Source organism: Lagenorhynchus albirostris, chromosome 6, assembly GCF_949774975.1.
Source record: "Lagenorhynchus albirostris chromosome 6, mLagAlb1.1, whole genome shotgun sequence".
Lineage (NCBI taxonomy): Eukaryota > Metazoa > Chordata > Mammalia > Artiodactyla > Delphinidae > Lagenorhynchus > Lagenorhynchus albirostris.
This window is the reverse complement of record NC_083100.1, coordinates 32,938,102-32,956,792: the sequence shown is the minus strand read 5'-3', so window position 1 is coordinate 32,956,792 and position 18,691 is coordinate 32,938,102. Positions and strand designations below refer to the sequence as shown.

General features: G+C 36.8%; 1 protein-coding gene across 1 annotated transcript in view; it reads right to left on the bottom strand.

Moving 5' to 3' along the window:
- Nucleotides 1-1,933: 1,933 nt before the first annotated feature.
- ICA1L (islet cell autoantigen 1 like) overlaps nucleotides 1,934-18,691 on the bottom strand; it is a 68,977-nt gene continuing 52,219 nt past the window's right edge. Inside the window, exons 10-13 of the mRNA XM_060152297.1 lie at nucleotides 15,862-15,936; nucleotides 12,777-13,031; nucleotides 9,750-9,839; nucleotides 1,934-5,085 (exon numbers count right to left, since the gene is read on the bottom strand). Of these exons, the coding sequence (XP_060008280.1) occupies nucleotides 4,970-5,085; nucleotides 9,750-9,839; nucleotides 12,777-13,031; nucleotides 15,862-15,936 (536 nt within the window). The 3' untranslated portion in view covers nucleotides 1,934-4,969. The remainder of the gene's footprint in view (nucleotides 5,086-9,749; nucleotides 9,840-12,776; nucleotides 13,032-15,861; nucleotides 15,937-18,691) is intronic.

Here is an 18,691-nt window from a genome sequence, read left to right as displayed (position 1 = left end):
TGAGTGTGAAAATAACTTAAAAATCTGGAAGCAGACACATGTTATCATCTCCTTTCTATTTTGTTAGGTAAGTTTATTCATCCCTTAGGAAAGCCACAAGTTGCTGGTCACGGAAAATGATCCCATAAAATTCATTTTACCTTGTAAAGTATAATATAGTCAAGGATGTTAGGCTGAATCATAATAAAAATAGGTAACACTGACTGATAGCTTTCCAAGTGCCAGGCTTGGTGCTTACATTAACCCTGTGAAGCCAGGTACTGCTAGTTACTGTCTTATACATTGCAAAATTGGAATTAGATTAATTTATCCATGGTCATACATCTGGGAAATGTCAAAATCTGGCTTTGAACCAATTCTGATTCTAGAACTCAGACTTACTGCTACTTCTCCTATGACAGTGACATTAATAAAGTATAGGTGTTTGGTATCATCGCAGATTCTGTGCCCTTGGGTCATAGCCTTGTTTGTTCTTTGTGGTCTTCTTCATTGCTTCAACTGCTGGCATCTTGGTTCAGAGGGCGAAAACAAAGTAACCTGGTTAGACACCACTTCCTGACCAAGGTAGGTAGTGACACAAATCCTCAAGCTCTGGGTTTTAACGTTGCTATAGCTGCAGAAATTCAAAAGAAATATTTTCTTTAATTTGGGGAGCACGTCTGTTAGAGAGGCAGAAAGTAGCAACTTCACATTTTTGGTGGATTTTTTTTTTTTTAACTGACTCTTTGAGGTAAAGACTTAATGAAAGTAATTTTTTAACCTCAATTACTTGGTATGCCCATTTCAGACAGACTATAAAATGAAATCACCTAGACCAGGGCTCCCCAACCTTTCTGGCACCAGGGACCGGTTTCGTGGCAGACAGTTTTTCCATGGACCGGAGCGGGTAGGGGGTTCAGGCGGTAGGTAATTCAAGCGAAGGGTAGCAGCACATGAAGCTTCGCTAGCTCGCTGGCTCGCCGCTCACTTCCTGCTGTGTGGCCCGGTTCCTAACAGCAGGGGGTTGGGAACCCCTGACCTAGGATCACAATTTAGTTCATATATAATATTAACAGTAGTTATTCCTGTTTGGTAGGTTGGTGGATCATTTCTTTGTCGTCTACTTTTACAGACTTTTAAATGAGAGTATTACTTTGAATTGGGATAAAGAAAACAACTCTTTTTTCTTTAATGTAAAAACATGCCCTTCAAAATCTTACCTGATGACACCACTCAGACCTTTATCTCCAGGTTGTACTTATTTTTGGACATTGGTTTATTTACACCACTGACTAGAGAACCATGTCTTGACTTTAGATGCCAAGGACAGTTCTTGCTGAACTCTTTAGTCTTCTTTTAAATGGCACATAAAACATGGAAGAAGTTTTATGTTGGGCTCATGGATGTGACCCATCCTAACGAACAAACGTTTTTCTTCCTATCCTGTTCTATAGGTTTTCTTTGCTATATTTAAATACCTTACTGTTGTGTTTTAAATGCATTACTTTCAATACTGCTGAATTAGTTAATATTTTAAAGTTTGTGTTTCCTTCCTAGTTTAATGTCTATATGCCAAGATTCTGGGTCTGCTTCATTGCTCAAGGTAAGGAAATGCAGGGCTCTGCCCGTGCTATGGAAGGTAGAAATAACTGGATCAATCAATCCTGCCTTGCTTTTTATTCCTCCCTTCAACAAATCAGGTTAAATGTTATGGCTTATATTTCACTGGTTATTGCTTCTAGGCTCAAAATTCTGCTATTTGTTTGTATTTTGTTACTGAGAGTATTTACACAAAGAACACACATCCTGTTATTTCCCATATCTTACGCCACGAAGTCCCTCCTGCATGAAGTAAATTAGAAAGAATCAGTCTCACAAAGATATTAATTGCCCTGGTTTTATTTTCATTCTGTGGTACCTGTATCATTCAAACTACTTTATTACTATGGTCCTGAGGTAAAACCCAAGTTTTTGAATAGAGAAACAATAACTGGATTTGTATTGTATTGAACACTTGAGCAAATAAACTTTGCTTTATGCCATCTTGTAATCTTTATTAAAAGAGGCTCAGAAAAATAGCACATTCAAACTTCCTTTGTTCATATGCTGTAAGACCTCTACACTTCCAGATGGTCTATATAGATAGTTATGTGAAATATCCATAGTTGAAATACACACACTTTTTCATTGTGCAAATACTGAAACCTGTTTCATTAAAATACAGTTTGTTTCTAATCACATCAGTTATGTTTTACAATTAATGAAAGATTTCAAAAAATACAAAGTTATACCAATTTGATCTTAATCTGCCCTGGTATTCCTGCCTCTCTTATAAAGTGGCTGAAGAAAGATTAGGCAAATTTTTAGTTCTTCTGGGGCTCTTCTAAGTTTAAATGCATTCTTATTTGGTATTAAAAAGTATAACATAGCTATTTCCCCCCATTTAATATAAAAAGCATCCATCTATTTGAAAGAGTTGTTCTCAGCCCACCCTTGGTTAAGGTTAATTAATATACTTCTTATTGAATGGTTATTCTAGATTTAACCAGGAAGCAACTGATCACTTTTCTGTTCTGTGTTTATCCTGTCCTTCCTGTCACTCCCTACTGAATATGTGCTTGGTTTCTTATTTTAGTTTGTCTTTTATTTTAGCTTTCCTATTATACCTATTTTAGGTGTAATATAGCCAAATTTCTGTTTCTGGACCTTAAATTAATGACTGAGCTTCAAATAATCTTGAGAAAATGTGAATAGTTACCTTCATTTTAATAGCAAAGTTTTAAATGTGCACTTCAAAAATGCAGTCAGACTTGCTGAAATTATAACTAGACTTGCTAAGGCAGTTAATGTTGCTCTGAGGCTAAACAAGCAACTACATACTCTGTTGAAAGCGAAAATGTTAGAGAAATTAAGAACTGAAGAATAAAAATCCTTGTATGTTTCTATTTTTTTGATAACCTTTGCTCTTGGAAAATTGGGGTTAGTATCCCCTTCACATTCATGGTCTGGGATTTGGGCCTGGAGAGACTAGTGATTTTCCTCTGCGTTGAGTGTCTTTGTTTACATGAAATAACAAGGACTGCTCTGCATGCATGTGAGGAAGCGATACAAATATTTTTGAACTAATGCATTAGTGAAAATGAAAGAAAAATGGCAAAAACGCAAGACATAAAATTAACATTTTCTGAGATACTTCAAAGTTGAAAGCACAGAGCAACCATGGGTATAGAATTTAGATAGTGATTCATAATTATAACCCCTGGTGATTGAATTTTGGTGGAACAAAGACAGTATTGCATTCTGGGGCATTAAACTGAATAAAAAGGGAGAGTTACAAAATGCTTCTTAATGGTTAACCAAGTAAAGAAATAGGAATAAGCGTGTGAAAATATTTTAAGGAAGGATTTACATAACCTTAAGTCCATGTTTCTGACCCTCAGATACGGTCTTTCCAGCCTACACACTACTTGACCACAGTTGTGGTTTTCTAAATAGCTTGTGGGCAGTTCAGACTGTAGTTAGGCCAGACTGTTGTGGATGGGAAGTGGACTGCATTTTATCTGCCCTAGTCCATTCCTAAAAAACGTTTTTCTGTATACAGAGACTCAGAGATTACAAGCAGTTCTCTTGTAAATAATAAGCCTGTTTAGAACTAGGAGTACAATGAAAACTACTGTGAACGTCTTAGTTAAAATGTTTTCTTATGCAGATGCAATGGACTGGATGACGAAACAAGACACCTGGTGAACTGCCTCAGAACTAAAGGGTGGATGGGAAAAAAGAATAGGAAACTGAGTGACTGTGTGTATACAGTGGCTATGTTTTCATTAGCTTATGCTAACTTCATTAAATAGCCTTCCTTCCAATACTTAGACTCTAAACCTTTTAAGGGTAAGTTTGTCCTTAGTAATCAAATAGAGCCTCAGATGATGTCACCCACAGAAAAGTGGAAAAACACTCCCTTACTGATGGTATAGAGCTTTCTGTAACTTTGCCAGAAAGCATTCTGGGTTAAATCATGTCAAGAAATGTGGGGTAGTAAGTATTGCAAATCTGTACGAGGGTAAGTTAATTAGAATTCTTTTTCCTCATTCAGATAGAAGTTTCTGGGTCATTTCAGGAACACTACTGCCAGTTGCTCAGGGAGTATCCTCCCCTCATTTTCTTTCAGGAAGCATATGAATACAGTACATTGTAGTAGCAATGTGTGAAGAATCAAGCCTGAAGACACTTGGACAATGTCTGAAGTACCACCATAGGATGGACATTCTTGTGGTTTATAAAATGGGAAGAGAGGTTTTTCTGTTTATGCAAAGGATGGACTTCTTAGCAAATAAATCATCCTGCTACTTCCCCAAGAAAATTCAATAATGAAATCGGGGGGTGTCCATGATTTTGTATGAAGGAAAAAAACTAAGGAATATTACATTTTAGCCTCCAAGTGGAGAAAACAAGCACCAAGTTTCTCTGTGATTTCACTGAAGCAAATTGAGTTCTCAAATCTTATTCTACCTTTCTAACTAAAGAAAAAACTGGTCTGGTTCTAGTGCTATTTTCCACAACAGAGAATTCCCCTTGCCACCGTTTTATTTAAAAACCAACCCCCAATCACAACCCAGTTTACATGCTGTCCTTTCTCTAGATACAGAATTCTCACAGCCAGCAAGGCAACTTATACATAAAAGATCTGCTTTCCAAACAGATAAACACAACTCCTACTGATAATTATTCCTAGCTGTTATTTTTGAACTAACTTTTGGTATGTATTTCAGACTCAATAGTTTCTAATATTTTCCATATATTATCAACAGCTGCAAATCCAAGATATTAAAGAGATACTTAATGTATTAAAACGTGGTCCTTTCCATCTGTCTAACCTTGCAAACACAAGGTTTTCATATATGGGTGACAACATAAACTCCTTTCCACAAAGGCAGTTAAGTTGCAAAATTGGTGTCTCAAGGCCATCGAAGTGGCATCATAACTTCAGTCAAGCATTAAGAAGTTCATCATCTGAGTGTCCAATAGCATCTGGGTTTGAAAGCGGATCCAAGTCTGCAAATAGATTGAACCAGGCTGACATGTCTTGGTTACCACTGTTGGGAGCTATTAAAAAAGAAAAAAACACATTAGAGTCTCAGATTTTAAAAATCACATTATTGTACCTCTTTTATGATTTTAAAGTAGATGCTTCTTTTGAATCAAATTTAAGAAGTTGACAAGTATAAACATCAATTACGTCTCCTTGAGGATAATTTTGAAAAGCTAATGCAAATAACCTCATGCTTTGCTGAGGCTATTTAAGTAATTGCATGTTGCTCTGAGAAAGGACTTGATTAAAAGTGAAAAGGCAGGAAGTAGAAGGCTCTCAGGTAAGTTCAGAATTTAACCTTTGTTCCTACAAAGTAGGAACATTACACTTGTAAACTTAGTATTTAAAATCTATATTTATTATAAAAGTAATATTAAAATACTAGACATAGGGGGGAAAATCCCCTAATCCTATCACATTTCCATGTGTACTTTAAAATTTTTGATAAATATATTATGGAAAAATATATATATATTATGGAGCGGGTTATGTCTCGGATACGACTTCCTGTTTGTTACCTGGCTGGAAAATTGCATATATCGATAGTGTACAAGTTGTGTGGCAGATAGTCAAGGATACACATCTATACTGAAGGCTGGGACTAGTAAAAAACTGTGCAGGGCGCAGACAGTGGGTCATCTCAGAAAGCTAGGCTCTTGAAGGCCAGGGCGTCCAGAAAGCAGGGCTGAGAGCCAGGGGACAATCTAAAGACCTAAGACCAGGGACGCAGTGGGCAAAGGATGGAAGGCAGTCCTGCTCAGAAGAGTCTAAGGCAACCCTCTCTTATAATCACTCATGGTTACCAATTTCCACGGATCAGAGGGCTGGAGTTTGGGCTGTGGGGATCCCAAGCCTCAGGGATCAGGACAGAGTGAAAGGCTGCATTGTGTGTCCAGTTCTGCTTCTGGGAACCCCAAGGTAGTGTCAGTGATACCCACACAAATTCTGGCTTTGAGTCCTGGGTATACTACCTACTAATAAGTAATAATGGGCAAGTCATTTAACTTCAGGGGCCCTTGCTTCCTCATCTGTAAAGTAATGGTCATATAATTTATTATTTTTTAAATTTTTATTGGAGTATAATTGCTTTACAATGTTGTGTTAGTTTCTACTGTACAGCAAAGGATTATAGGCAAATAGCAGCTTTCCCAATACCTCAGCCTTTTCGTGTTCAATTCTGAAATTTACTCACTTTTATAGTCTCTATTTTTAATAATTTAGCACAATTCAGTTTACTGAGTTTAAGAAGAGAAAACTATAATTATGAATAGTCTGAATCCCTAAGGGATGGCTGTATTCAGAAGTGGCTGCTGTGAATCTGTGATTTGCTTGGAATTGATGGATTCCCCAATCGATTTATCCCAAAGCATTAGGAAGAATTAAAATAGGGTTCCAGGAGTCCACAATGATACATACCAACAAATAAGTAAAAAATGAGGGACAAGACAAAGCTTTTCCATATAGTAGAACGTAACTAATAAAGGCGGAGGGGAGAGGAGATGGAAGACCGCCATTTGGCAACAGCCACCGCAGGAATTATCAACGAATGCTAAATTAGCGGGTGCAACTTTGATACTCAGAAATAAGCCATTCACACAGTTGCAAAATATTTTTCCACATAATTATTAATTACAAAGGGAAAAATATAATAGTAATTTGACAGTGAACAAACCTGGCCGGCACCACCTTAACCAAGTGATCAGAGTTAACGTTATAAGCAATAGGACAAAATAGACATCATGTGCCTCCTGATACGGTTTATTAAGAACACACAACGTCGTTCCTGTGCTGCTAGTCTTGCCAAAATGCATAACACGAGTCTAATTATGAGACAACATCAGATAAACCCAACTCAAGGAATATTCTACAAAACAAATGGCCTGTACACCACAAAAAAAGCCAAAACGATGAAAGACAAAGATTGAGGAACTTTTCCAGATTAAGAAACTAAAGAGACTTGACAACTAAATACAATGTGTGATCCTGGTTTGGATCCTGGACTAGGAAAAAAATCTTCTTTGTTACAAAATACATTAGTGGGACAATTGACAAAATATGAATAAGGTCTATAGATTAGATAATAGCAGTGTGGCAATGTTAATTTCTGATTTTGATCACTGAATTGTGATTTTGTGAAAGAATGTCCTTGTTTTTAGGAAACAGATGCTTAAGTATTTAGGGGTGAAGGGGCATTATGCCTGCTACTTAGTCTCAGAATAATTTCAGTTCAGAAGAAATTACATACATATTACACACATAGAGAGAGACTAAGGTGAACATGGTGAAATCTAGGTGAAAACATATAGAAATATTTTGTATTTTTGCAAGCCTTTCTGTAGGACTAAAATTATTTGAAAAATTTAAAATATTGATACCACAAGGATTCAGAAGTCAGCCTGAAAGGGCTCCCACTGGTCAACACAGGGGCAATTTGAGCACCAAAATGATTAAGTACAGTAGTGATTATAAACCATCGAAAAAATACGAATCTATTCTGACAATAAATACATTCGTAAATGGGGAAGAAGGTATTTTTTTGTTTACAGCAGGGTATTGATGGATGGTGGAAGGAGCCAATTGTATAGCATGTGAATTACATGTCAATAAGGATGTTTTAAAAATGTGATTAATGGATGAATGGATAAACAAAATGTGGTATATCCATACAATGAAATATTATTCAACTTTAAAAAGAAAGGAAATCCTGTCACATGCTACAACCTGGATGAACTTTGAGGACATTATGCTAAGTGTAGTAAGTCAGTTACAAAAAGACAAATACATTCCACTTATATGAGGTACCTAAAGTAGTCAAATTCATAGAAACAGAAAGTAAAACGGTGGTTACCAGGGCTGGGGAGAGAGAATGGGGAGTTAGTGTTTAATGGGTGGAGTTTCAGATTTGCAAGATGAAAAGTTCTGGAGATCCGTTTCACAGCAATGTGCATATACTTAACATTACTGAGCTGTACACTTAAAAATGGTTAAGATGCCAATAAAGATGTTAAAAAAAATGGTTAAGATGGTAAATTTTGTTATGTGTTTTTACAATAAACAAAAGTGGAGGGAGTGCTAGGGTTGGAAAAATCACTTTTCATCCATCACAATAAAGACTGAATGAGGCAAAAAGCAACAATGGATGCTAAATCTATGTGGAAATTCTGACAAAGAGCAGGACGTGTACAAGGTCGCAAAGTGTCTCCCCACAGACTGCTTAGTAATCGCAAGGGAAGATCAAATAAAACAAAATAGTAATTGTATAGGAGAAAAACTGGACAACACCTTGATAGAGTGGTCAACATTAACAACACCCATGAGGGAGAGAGGAATAACTTTGAGATGTGAAACCCTGAGAAAGGAGCATCACCTATGTGTATTCTAGTCAGGATAACCTGACTAGATATATTCAGGATAACGAATAACCTAAATTTAATTATAAGGAGACCTCAAATAAAACTGAAATAAGGAGCAGTCTATTAAAAACAAAAAACAGTGGACCAGAGGGGCTATATTCTTTTAAAATGCCCATGTCCAGAAATCAAAGAGAAGTTGTGGAAATGTTTCAGATTAAAAGAGACTAAAGGGACATGGCAACTGAATACAATACATGACCCTAGACTCTCTGTCCCAGAGGGGGACAGTGCCATAAAGGACATTATGGAGTCAACTCACAAAAATGGAATACACATACATGGTGGATCATAGAAAAGGATTACGTTAATATTAACAGCCATACTATGGTTGTGCAAGAGAATATACCTATTCTTAGGAAACACAAACTGCAGCATTAAGGGGTAAAGGGTCATGGTGTATGTAACTTACCCTCAAGTGGTTCAGATAAAATAACACACGCATTACACACACACACACAAGCCTGCATAAAGCAAACGGGGTAAAATACAACAGGTGAATCTGAGTAAAGGATATACATGTGTTCTTTGTGCCATTTTCATTTATGAAATATTTCTGTACGTCTGAAATTATGTCCAATTAAAAAGGTAAATCAGCATCAGTGACTAAGATTAATATGTATCTAAGATCCTGCAAGACAGAGAATGTGTCAATTTTCTATGTATATCCTACATGGTAATTACAACATGGACCAGCTCTGCAGACAAAATATAGTAAGTACGCCTAGAGCCCGTGCTCCGCAACAAAAGAAGCCACTGCATTGAGAAGCCCACGCACCACAATGAAGAGTAGACCCCACTCACTGCAACTAGAGGAAACCCGGGCACAGCAACAAAGACCCAACACAGTCAAAAATAAATAAATTTAAAAAATATATATAGTAAGTACTCAATATATATTAGCAATTACTACGTACCAGGCCTTATGCTAAGACCCTGGGTGCGTTCTTTGTCAATAGGCATTCTGTAAACAAAGGGCATCTTCTATCCCTAATGGTATTATCCATTATCAACAAACCTTAACACAAAATATAAAAGATTAAGGTACAGAATTTAGTTTACTATGGCAGCTCACAATTTCTGTTTAATTCTTTCCACAGTGAGGGATAGCTAGATACAGCTTTCATTTTAATTCATTATTAACAAAGTACTTTTCTGGACAATATGAGGTGAAGACTGTAACATGGTCCTTTTCTAAATTTACCTGAATTTGACTGATTGTTAATATGATGGCATATTACTTGTGATAATATAAGTAAATAACTTACATTTTGTTAATTTCTTTGGACTCTGTGAAGGCACTGACTGGTTATCAATGTGTGAAAGAGGAAGTTCTGATCCCCCTTGGGAGGCCCAGCCTGGGGAAAGAGAAATAATGAATTATCCATTATTAATCAAGTAGAAAGTAGCATCAGCAAAACAGGAAAAGGGGAAAATATCTAATAAAAGTCCTCCAATCTTTGTACCAGGGCAATATTCCACAGTATAAGACATATATCTGCTATTATGAATTTTATTCAAATCATCTAAGTTTAGTCCCAGCTAGAGTTAGACTTTCTTACATTTTGCAAAGTGGTTCTGAAATAAATATATAAGCCTTTTTTCTTTAAAACAATGGCAAATGGATAAGGTGTAGAAAGAGAAGCTGTAAGGAGTCAGGAAGAGAGGAAATAAACATGACAATTAGAATCCTGAAACCTATGAATAACAGGTTTATACCCTTTTACTTGGTAATCCCATTCCTAGAAATTTATCTTAAGGAAATAATTTAACTGAAGGAAAAAGTACATGCATGATTTTGTTTATTGCAGCATTATCTATAACATGAAAAAGTAGAAACAATAAGGAAGGAATTAAGTGTATTATGGTGGACAAATGTGATGAAATATGATATACTCCTTAGAAAGTATCATTATGAATACTAGTAACACAGGGCAATGTCTACTGTAACATGAAAACGTATTTATACTATAATTAAAACACAGCACTAGAAAGGAACTTAGATTATCTGGCCTACTACCTTCCTTGTACAGTAGAGATCATCTGAGGCCCAAGTTCTTACTTGGGGCTCCTAGAACATAGATCTTTAAACCCTCAGGGCAGCTCATCTTCCTGGTCTACATCACAGGAGAAAAAGAGGTAGACATAAAGGAGAGACTAGTGAAGTAGGAAGAGTCCTGTGCGGGGAGAAGTTTTAACAGTTTAAACTGCCTGATGACTCAGCAAGACACTCAAACACAATTGCCTTGGCTATTACGTGGGAATATCCCGTCAGCCTGCAGGCAGGAACCAAGACAGACGTTCTGACTAGTGCAGAAATCCTGTTGATATTGTACGGCCAGAAAATAAGAGAAGAGTCCAGAGCTGCTGGTGATGTGGCAAGTGAAGGAGAGAGAGCAGGAGTTCATAGCAGACAGTGAATCAGTTTGTAAATCTTTATAACTATTGGGCCATCGATATGCCACACGAGAATAGCTGCTGTCTAAAATTTTACCACAAGCAAAACATCTGAATTATCCTAGACAGGGGGACTCGTTATCAAATAGTACGGTCCATTCTTACTTTTAGGTTATTTAACCAATTCTTAACTGAGTCATTATTTAACTGATATTTATTTTATTTATTGAGCTAACTTTTATGCTGCTGTCATAGAAAGCACCAAGATAAATCACCCCACAGATCATGCCCTTGAGGTGCTTGAAGATTGGATAAAGCATGATGGTCTTGCAGATAAAGTATGAACATAATTATTTTAATACAAAGTACAATGCATTAAGACACTGTGAGGTTCCGTGAGGCTGAAAGACAGGGATATAAGGCAGGATAAACTATGATTGCAGGGCTTCCCTGGTGGTGCAGTGGTTAAGAATCCGCCTGCCAACACCAAGCCCTGGTCCAGGAAGATCCCACATGCCACGGAGCAACTAAGCCCATGCGCTACAACTACTGAGCCTGCACTCTAGAGCCTGTGAGCCACAACTACTGAGCCCATGAGCCACAATTACTGAAGCACACCTAGAGCCCATGCTCCGCAACAAGAGAAGTCTCCGCAATGAGAAAGAAGCCCGCGCACCGCAACAAAGAGTAGCCCCTGCTCGACGCAACTAGCGCAGCAACGAAGACCCAATGCAGCCAAAAATAAACAAAAATAAAATCTATATTAAAAAAAGAACTATGATCACATCCATGAAGACCAGTAAAGCACTGCAGGAGGCCAGAGGAGGGAGAAAGCATTTCCACTTGGCAGTACTGAGGGAGTCCTCAAGGTTGGTGTGGCGGAGGAAACACTGGATGGGAACCTAATATTTGGGCCCAAGTCCACACTCTATTAGAGAACATTACAGCCAAAGAGGGGCATGAACAAAGATGCCTCAGAAGGGTCTGGAAACAGTACGGTTACCGAAAATAGCAGGTATTTTGAAATAAGGTAGGAGATAAGGGTGGAAATGCAGGCACAGGCAGGTTTGATCCTGGGGCCAATGGTGCTTTATTTTTGAAAAATGTAAGCAGGGTGCTGACATCTGAATCTGCTTCATAGAGAGAGAACTTTGGAGGAAACATGGAAGACGAATTGGGGTTTGGGAGACCTGTTAGGAGGAGTCACAGTAACCCAGGAAACCAAATGAGGTTCTAAATGGCAGAGGAGGAGGAGTGGGAAATTTGAGACACGTTTTAGAAACAGAATTGACAGGACTTCGGAACCAATATGGAAGTGGGGAGCAAAATGATTCCCGAAGTGTTGGGTTGGACACAGGATGGTGGAATAGCAGGTGAGTGGAGAGAGTCCTTGACATATAAGCAAAGCAGGTGACCCTTTCCTGCTCCCAGCTTTCCACCACAGTCCTCCATTCCCGCTGCCTTGCCCTGAAGGCTGCTGTGGAACCAGCTCCAGACCTATTCCTTTTGCTCTTGTTAACTCTGAGCCCATAGGAAGAGAACACATCAAGTTTTGCTAGGTGGAACAAACAGTATCACTTGCCCTAGGCAGGGTAACTTAGCAGGTCAAGAGTTTTAAACAAGACACTGATTTTCTATGTAGAGAAGACACCTGGGAAAGTCAATGAAAAAATGTGGGGTTTAGTGGAGGTGGCAGGAAAGCAGCCCTTATTTCACTCTCGTTGACAGACTCCAATGATATTTGTTATTTTTCCCGTTGACTGGTGTGACTGCAGATTTCATCCAGTAGTACAGAAGCTAACTCAATCTCCTTGTTGATTTCAGCATCCACAGGCACATATTTTGCTTCACAAAGATACAACAATTCAAGGGTATCCAAATGTTGCATAGACACTTACTGTTGAAAGCTCCAGCAGCATGAAGGCCAAGGTCAAAGAGTTGTGAAGGAAGGAATCGTGAGGAGTGAGCAAGAGGCTCAGACCCCCCAGAAGGCTCCTGGGATGTAAGACTGGCCTTGGGGCTCCCAAAGACACCCTGGCATTCCTGGGAAAATTCACTAGCACTCCAACAACCAGGACTTAGGAGGCTGTTCAGAAATGAGAATTCCTTCTCAAAATCATCTTCCAATGAATCTACTGGTACATCTTTTGCAACTGTTGAGTGAATATAAAAACAATGGTTTTTTTCTTTTTGAGGAAATGAGAGTAGGATATAGGGCAAATCAAGTTTGTTTCATTGTTCTCATACTTTATTAACATAATTTTTAATGAACAATTAAACTGATTAGGAGTTTATGTGAAAATAATTTCTAATTAGGTAGGCTACAGATCAAAATGACCACATTTCACAATGAAAATATTAATAGTTATGAATATTTATGTATAAAATAATTAAGCAACCATCTATGTAAGATAGAAACAGGAAATGCAAGGAGAAACTGAAACAAATTAAAAATAGGAGACTTTAATATACTACTCTCAGTAAAAAAACAGGCCAAGAGGACAAAAGTAAAGATATAAAAGATCTAAACAGCATAAAAAAACACGGTAGTTACTTTTGAATATAAGCAAAACCCTAACAGAAAATGTACCTTTTTCTCAGGCACACACTGAAAATTCATAGAAATCAATTACAACTAAGGCACACACACAAATCAGTTTCTTAAAATAGAAATATTACGAACAACATACTCTGATTATAATGCAATAAAATGAGACAACTTTTTTAATGAAACCAGAAAGATAAAAATCTCTTCCACTTGCACATTTTTATACCTTCTATTAAACAATTCTTGGTTGGAAGGGTAATGGAATTTCAGAAAAATGATAAAGAAGACATTCCACATCATAATCCATGGGATATTTAAATAACAACTAACATGAAAAATCATGACCCTAAATATCAATAAAATATAATTAATAAATAAATATTTATCATTATCAATAAAAATGAAAGATAGGGGCTTCCAGCATGATAGAATGATGAGGTCTAGGGACCCGCATGTCAGTTTTAAGTAACTGGTGAAAATGATTTTAAAAACAACCATTTAAAGTCTCTGGAAGTTGTTCCAAGGACACACACCAAGTGTAGAAATATTTACTCAAGAAAATCTATTAAAATTTAGAAAGAATGAAAGACTTGAACTAAGAACTACTCTCTTCCACCCACTTCTCAATTCAGCCAGATGAAAATTCGCTCTAGCCTGGCGGGAGTGGGGGAGTAGGAGAAGGATTAATTGCAAACAAGCATGAGAGAATTTGGGGGTAATGGGAATAGTCTAATAGTCAATTGTGATGGTTGCACAACTCTATAAATTTACTAAAAGTCATTGAATTTTATACTTACAATGGGTGAATTTTATGGTACTTAAATTATACCTTGATAAAGCTGTTAAAAAATCAAGAGATTTTGTACAACTCTATGTAAATAAATTAGAAAACCTAGACAAAATGAATAATTTCTGAGAAAAATATAATTTACTAAAATTGGTCCCAGTACAGATAGAAAGCTTAAACAGATCAATTTCCATAGAGAAGAAAACACAAAAAATCATAGGCCTAGATGTTTTCACAGGGCATAGATGCTGAAAAACCTGTTGGCAAAATTCAACAATCATTCCTAATAAAAACTCTTGAGAAAACAGGAATGTATGGATACTTAACACTGTCAAATATATACCTCAGTCCAAAAGCTAGCGTCTTAATTAATTCAGAAACAGTACAGGCATTGACACTAAGATCAGGAACAATACTATTTCACATTGTTCTGGTGGTAGTAACCAATGCAATTAAACAAAAGAAATTAATTACAGTCACAAGAATTGATGAAGAAAAAACAGGACTATCTCTATTTGCAGAAGACATGATGGTATACCTGGAATGTTCCAGAAAATCAATGATAAAACTAACTCAAACTATAAGCAAGTTCAGCAAGGTAGCAGGATATATGGTTAACATGCAAAAATTGTATCAATACACAAAATAATAACCAGTTAAAAGATAAAATGGAAAGAAAACGTCATTTATAACGGCAATAAAAGAAATAAAATATTCAGAAATAAACTTAACAAGAAATGTTCAAAACCTCTAAGAAAAAACTATATCTGAAAGATAGACAAGTAAACTTTAATAGAAAGATGCCCTTTGTTTCTGCTTAGGATGTCTTGACATCAGCAAGCTGTCAGTTTTCATATTTAATGTGATCACAATAAAAGTATCAATGAGTTTTTTTATGGAGCTAGACAGTTTGATATAAAACTCATATTGAAAAATAAACATGCAAGAATAGTTAAGAAAATAATGAAACGAAGAGGAAGATATTAGTCCCACCAGATACAAAAACACACAAAAAAGTTTCTATGAAAGTCCAGAAATAGACTCAAATACATATAGAAATCTAGCATATGATTGGAAGTTATTTCAAATTCAAACGCCATATTGCATGAATAAACTCCAAATGAATTGGAGATCTAAATATAAAAAATAAAACTATACAAATATTAGAAGAAAACATAAACGAACTCCTCTAACCTGGGTTTTGCATATGACAAAAACCAGATCCAATAAAATAAAAGATTAATAAATTTGACTACATAAAATGTTTAAAACTTTTTCATGGCAAGAAGCAACTATAGGAAAAGTCGAAAGACAAACTAGGAGAAAATGTTTGCAATGCTTGGCAGAGACATTCAAGGTAGTATTTACTGAGTACCTACATTGCTGGATGGTAGAGACACATGAGACAGTAAGATAAACACAGTGCCACATGTCCTCACAGTTACAGAGATACATTCCACAGGGCCGAAACATACAGAATAAGCAATTATTTAATTTCCATTGGCATGTGCTACAAAGTAGAAGTATAGGATTGCATTCCTGTGTAGAGACCTATACAGATTTTCATGTTATGGAAATAAATATTAAATAAAAACTAAAGAATTTTAAATAATAAATTATCCATATATATAGTGAAATTATAATTTACCATTTTCAGAGTTAGAAAACTGAGGTGCTCCAAATTCTCTTATTCCAGAATGTTTTTCCTTGTGATCTTCAGTTGCTGAAACAAAAGCACATAAAAGATAGCTGAACAAGAAGAAATTTAGCATGCTTATTTACTATAGTTTTTTTTTTTTTTTTTTTTTTTTTTGCGGTACGCGGGCCTTTCCCGTTGCGGCGCACAGGCTCCGATGCGCAGGCTCAGCGGCCATGGCTCACGGGCCCAGCCGCTCCGCGGCATGTGGGATCCTCCCGGACCGGGGCACGAATCCGTGTCCCCTGCATCGGCAGGCAGACTCTCAACCACTGCACCACCAGGGAAGCCCCCCTACTATAGTATTTTATGATAATGTGACCAAACTGTTCAACTGACCACATCAGATTATAATACATATATCTAAAAATTTAAAGAACCATATATAAAGACCACATATGTATATATATAACACTATATATATACACAAATAAATTTGTAATACCCACAGGTATTCAGGTCCTCTGTTATATCTATGCCCTCTTGAAAGTTAAAAGTTTTCATATTCCATGTAAATTGGTGCAGTGGCTATGGTAAACAATATGGAGGTTCCTCAAAAAATTTAAAAATAGAACTACCATATAATCCAACAATGCCACTTCTGGGTATTTATCCAAAAAAATGAAAACACTATTTCAAAAAGCTAAATGCACCCCCATGTTCATTGCAGCATTATTTACAATAGTCAAGATATGGAAACAACCTAAGTGTCCATCGATGGGTGAATGGATAAAGAAAATGTGGTTCATATATACAACAGAACATTATTCAGCCATAAAAAAATGAATGATATCTTACCATCTGCAATGACATGGATGGACTTTGAGGGCATTATGCTAAGTGAAATAACTCAGAGAAAGACGAATACTGTACCATCTCACTTATATGTGGTATCTAAAGAACAAACAAAACCCGAGCTCACAGATGTAGAGAACAGTGCTGGAGGCCAGAGGCAGAGGCAGGGGTGGAGGCAAAATGAGCGGAGGGAGTCAAAAGGCACAAAACTTCCAAATAAATAAGTCATAACGATGTAATGTACAGCATGTCGACTATAGTTAATACTGTAGTGCATATGTGAAAGTTGCTAAGACAGTAAATCTTAAAAGTTTTCATCACAAGAAAAAATTTGTAACTGTGTATGAGGATGGATGTTAACTAGACTTACTGTGGTGATCATTTTGCAGTGTATACATATAGCCAAACATCATGTTGTACACCTGAAACTAACACAATGTTATATGTCAATTATACCTCAATTAAATAAAGTTTTTCACATTCCAAAGCCTATTCCTTCCCTGGTGGATTTGTTCTCATTCTATAGTCTCCGAAAGGCCATTTTATACAGCTGACCCTAACAATAAGGGTTTGAATTACATAGGTCCACTTATATGTGGATTTTTTCAATAAATACACTGGAAAAAATTTTGGAGATTTGTGACAATTTGAAAAAACTCACAGAAGAACCTCACAGTCAAGAAATATCAAAATCATTAAGAAAAAGTTAGGTATGTCATGAATGCATAAAATATATGTACATACTAGTCTATTTTTATCATTTACTACCATAAAATACACACAAATCTGTTATAAAAAGTTAAAATTTATCAAAACTTATGCACATATTGATATGGCACAATTTGCAGCTGAGAGAAATGTAAACAAACGTAAAGATGCAGTAATTAAATCATAACTGCATAAAATTAACTGTAGTAATTTCATAGTCACCTCCGGTTGCTACTGCAGTGAGTTCAAGTGTTGGGAGTATCAGCTTAAAATGCCGTGTGACACTAATCATCGCCACACGACCATTTCCTTTCTCCAATAAATTGTGTATCACAGTAAAAACTGATCTCTCAAGTCTTGCGTATTTTTCATGTTTACGGTAATACTGTAAACTCTGAATAACACCACGGGACCCATAGGAAGTGCCACTAGTGATGCTGGAAGTGCTTCCAAGAAGCACAAAAAATTACAAGAAAATGTTGAAATGCTTGGTATGTATCATAGATTGAGGTATGCAGCTGCAGTTGCCCATTTCAAGATAAATGAATCCAGGGTAAGGACCATTGTAAAAAAAAAAACAAAAGGAAATTCATGAAGCCATCACTGCAGCTGTGCCAGCAGGTGCAAAAACCTCGCACATTTGGTAAAGTACCTTTTTATCTCGTATTAAAAATGCAGTTTTGGGCTTCCCTGGTGGCGCAGTGGTTGAGAGTCCGCCTGCCGATGCAGGGGACACAGGTTCGTGCCCCAGTCCGGGAAGATCCCACATGCCACAGAGCGGCTGGGCCCGTGAGCCATGGCCGCTGAGCCCGCGTCCGGAGCCTGTGCTCCGCAACGGGAGAGACCACAATAGTGAGAGGCCCGCGTACCGCAAAAAAAAAAAAAAAAAAAAAAAAATGCAGCTTTTATGTGGGTGCAGGATTGCTATAAGAAAGGTGTACCTATAGACTAATATGATTTGAGAAAAAGCAAAGTCATTATATGACAATATAAAGCAAAAGGAAGGTGATGGATCTAATGCTGGAGAATTCAATGACAGTAAAGGATGGTTTGATAATTTTAAAAAGGGGTTTGGCTTAAAAAAGGTCAAGATAACAGGAGAAACTGTGTTGAAAAAGATACAGCAGACGAGTTCCCAGATGACATTAAGAAAATCATTGATATGAAGGGATATCTGCCTGAACAGGTTTTTAATACAGACAAAACTGTCCTATTCTGGTAAAAAAATGCCACTAGGGACATTTATTAGTAAGGAAGAGGAGTGAGCACCAGGATTTAA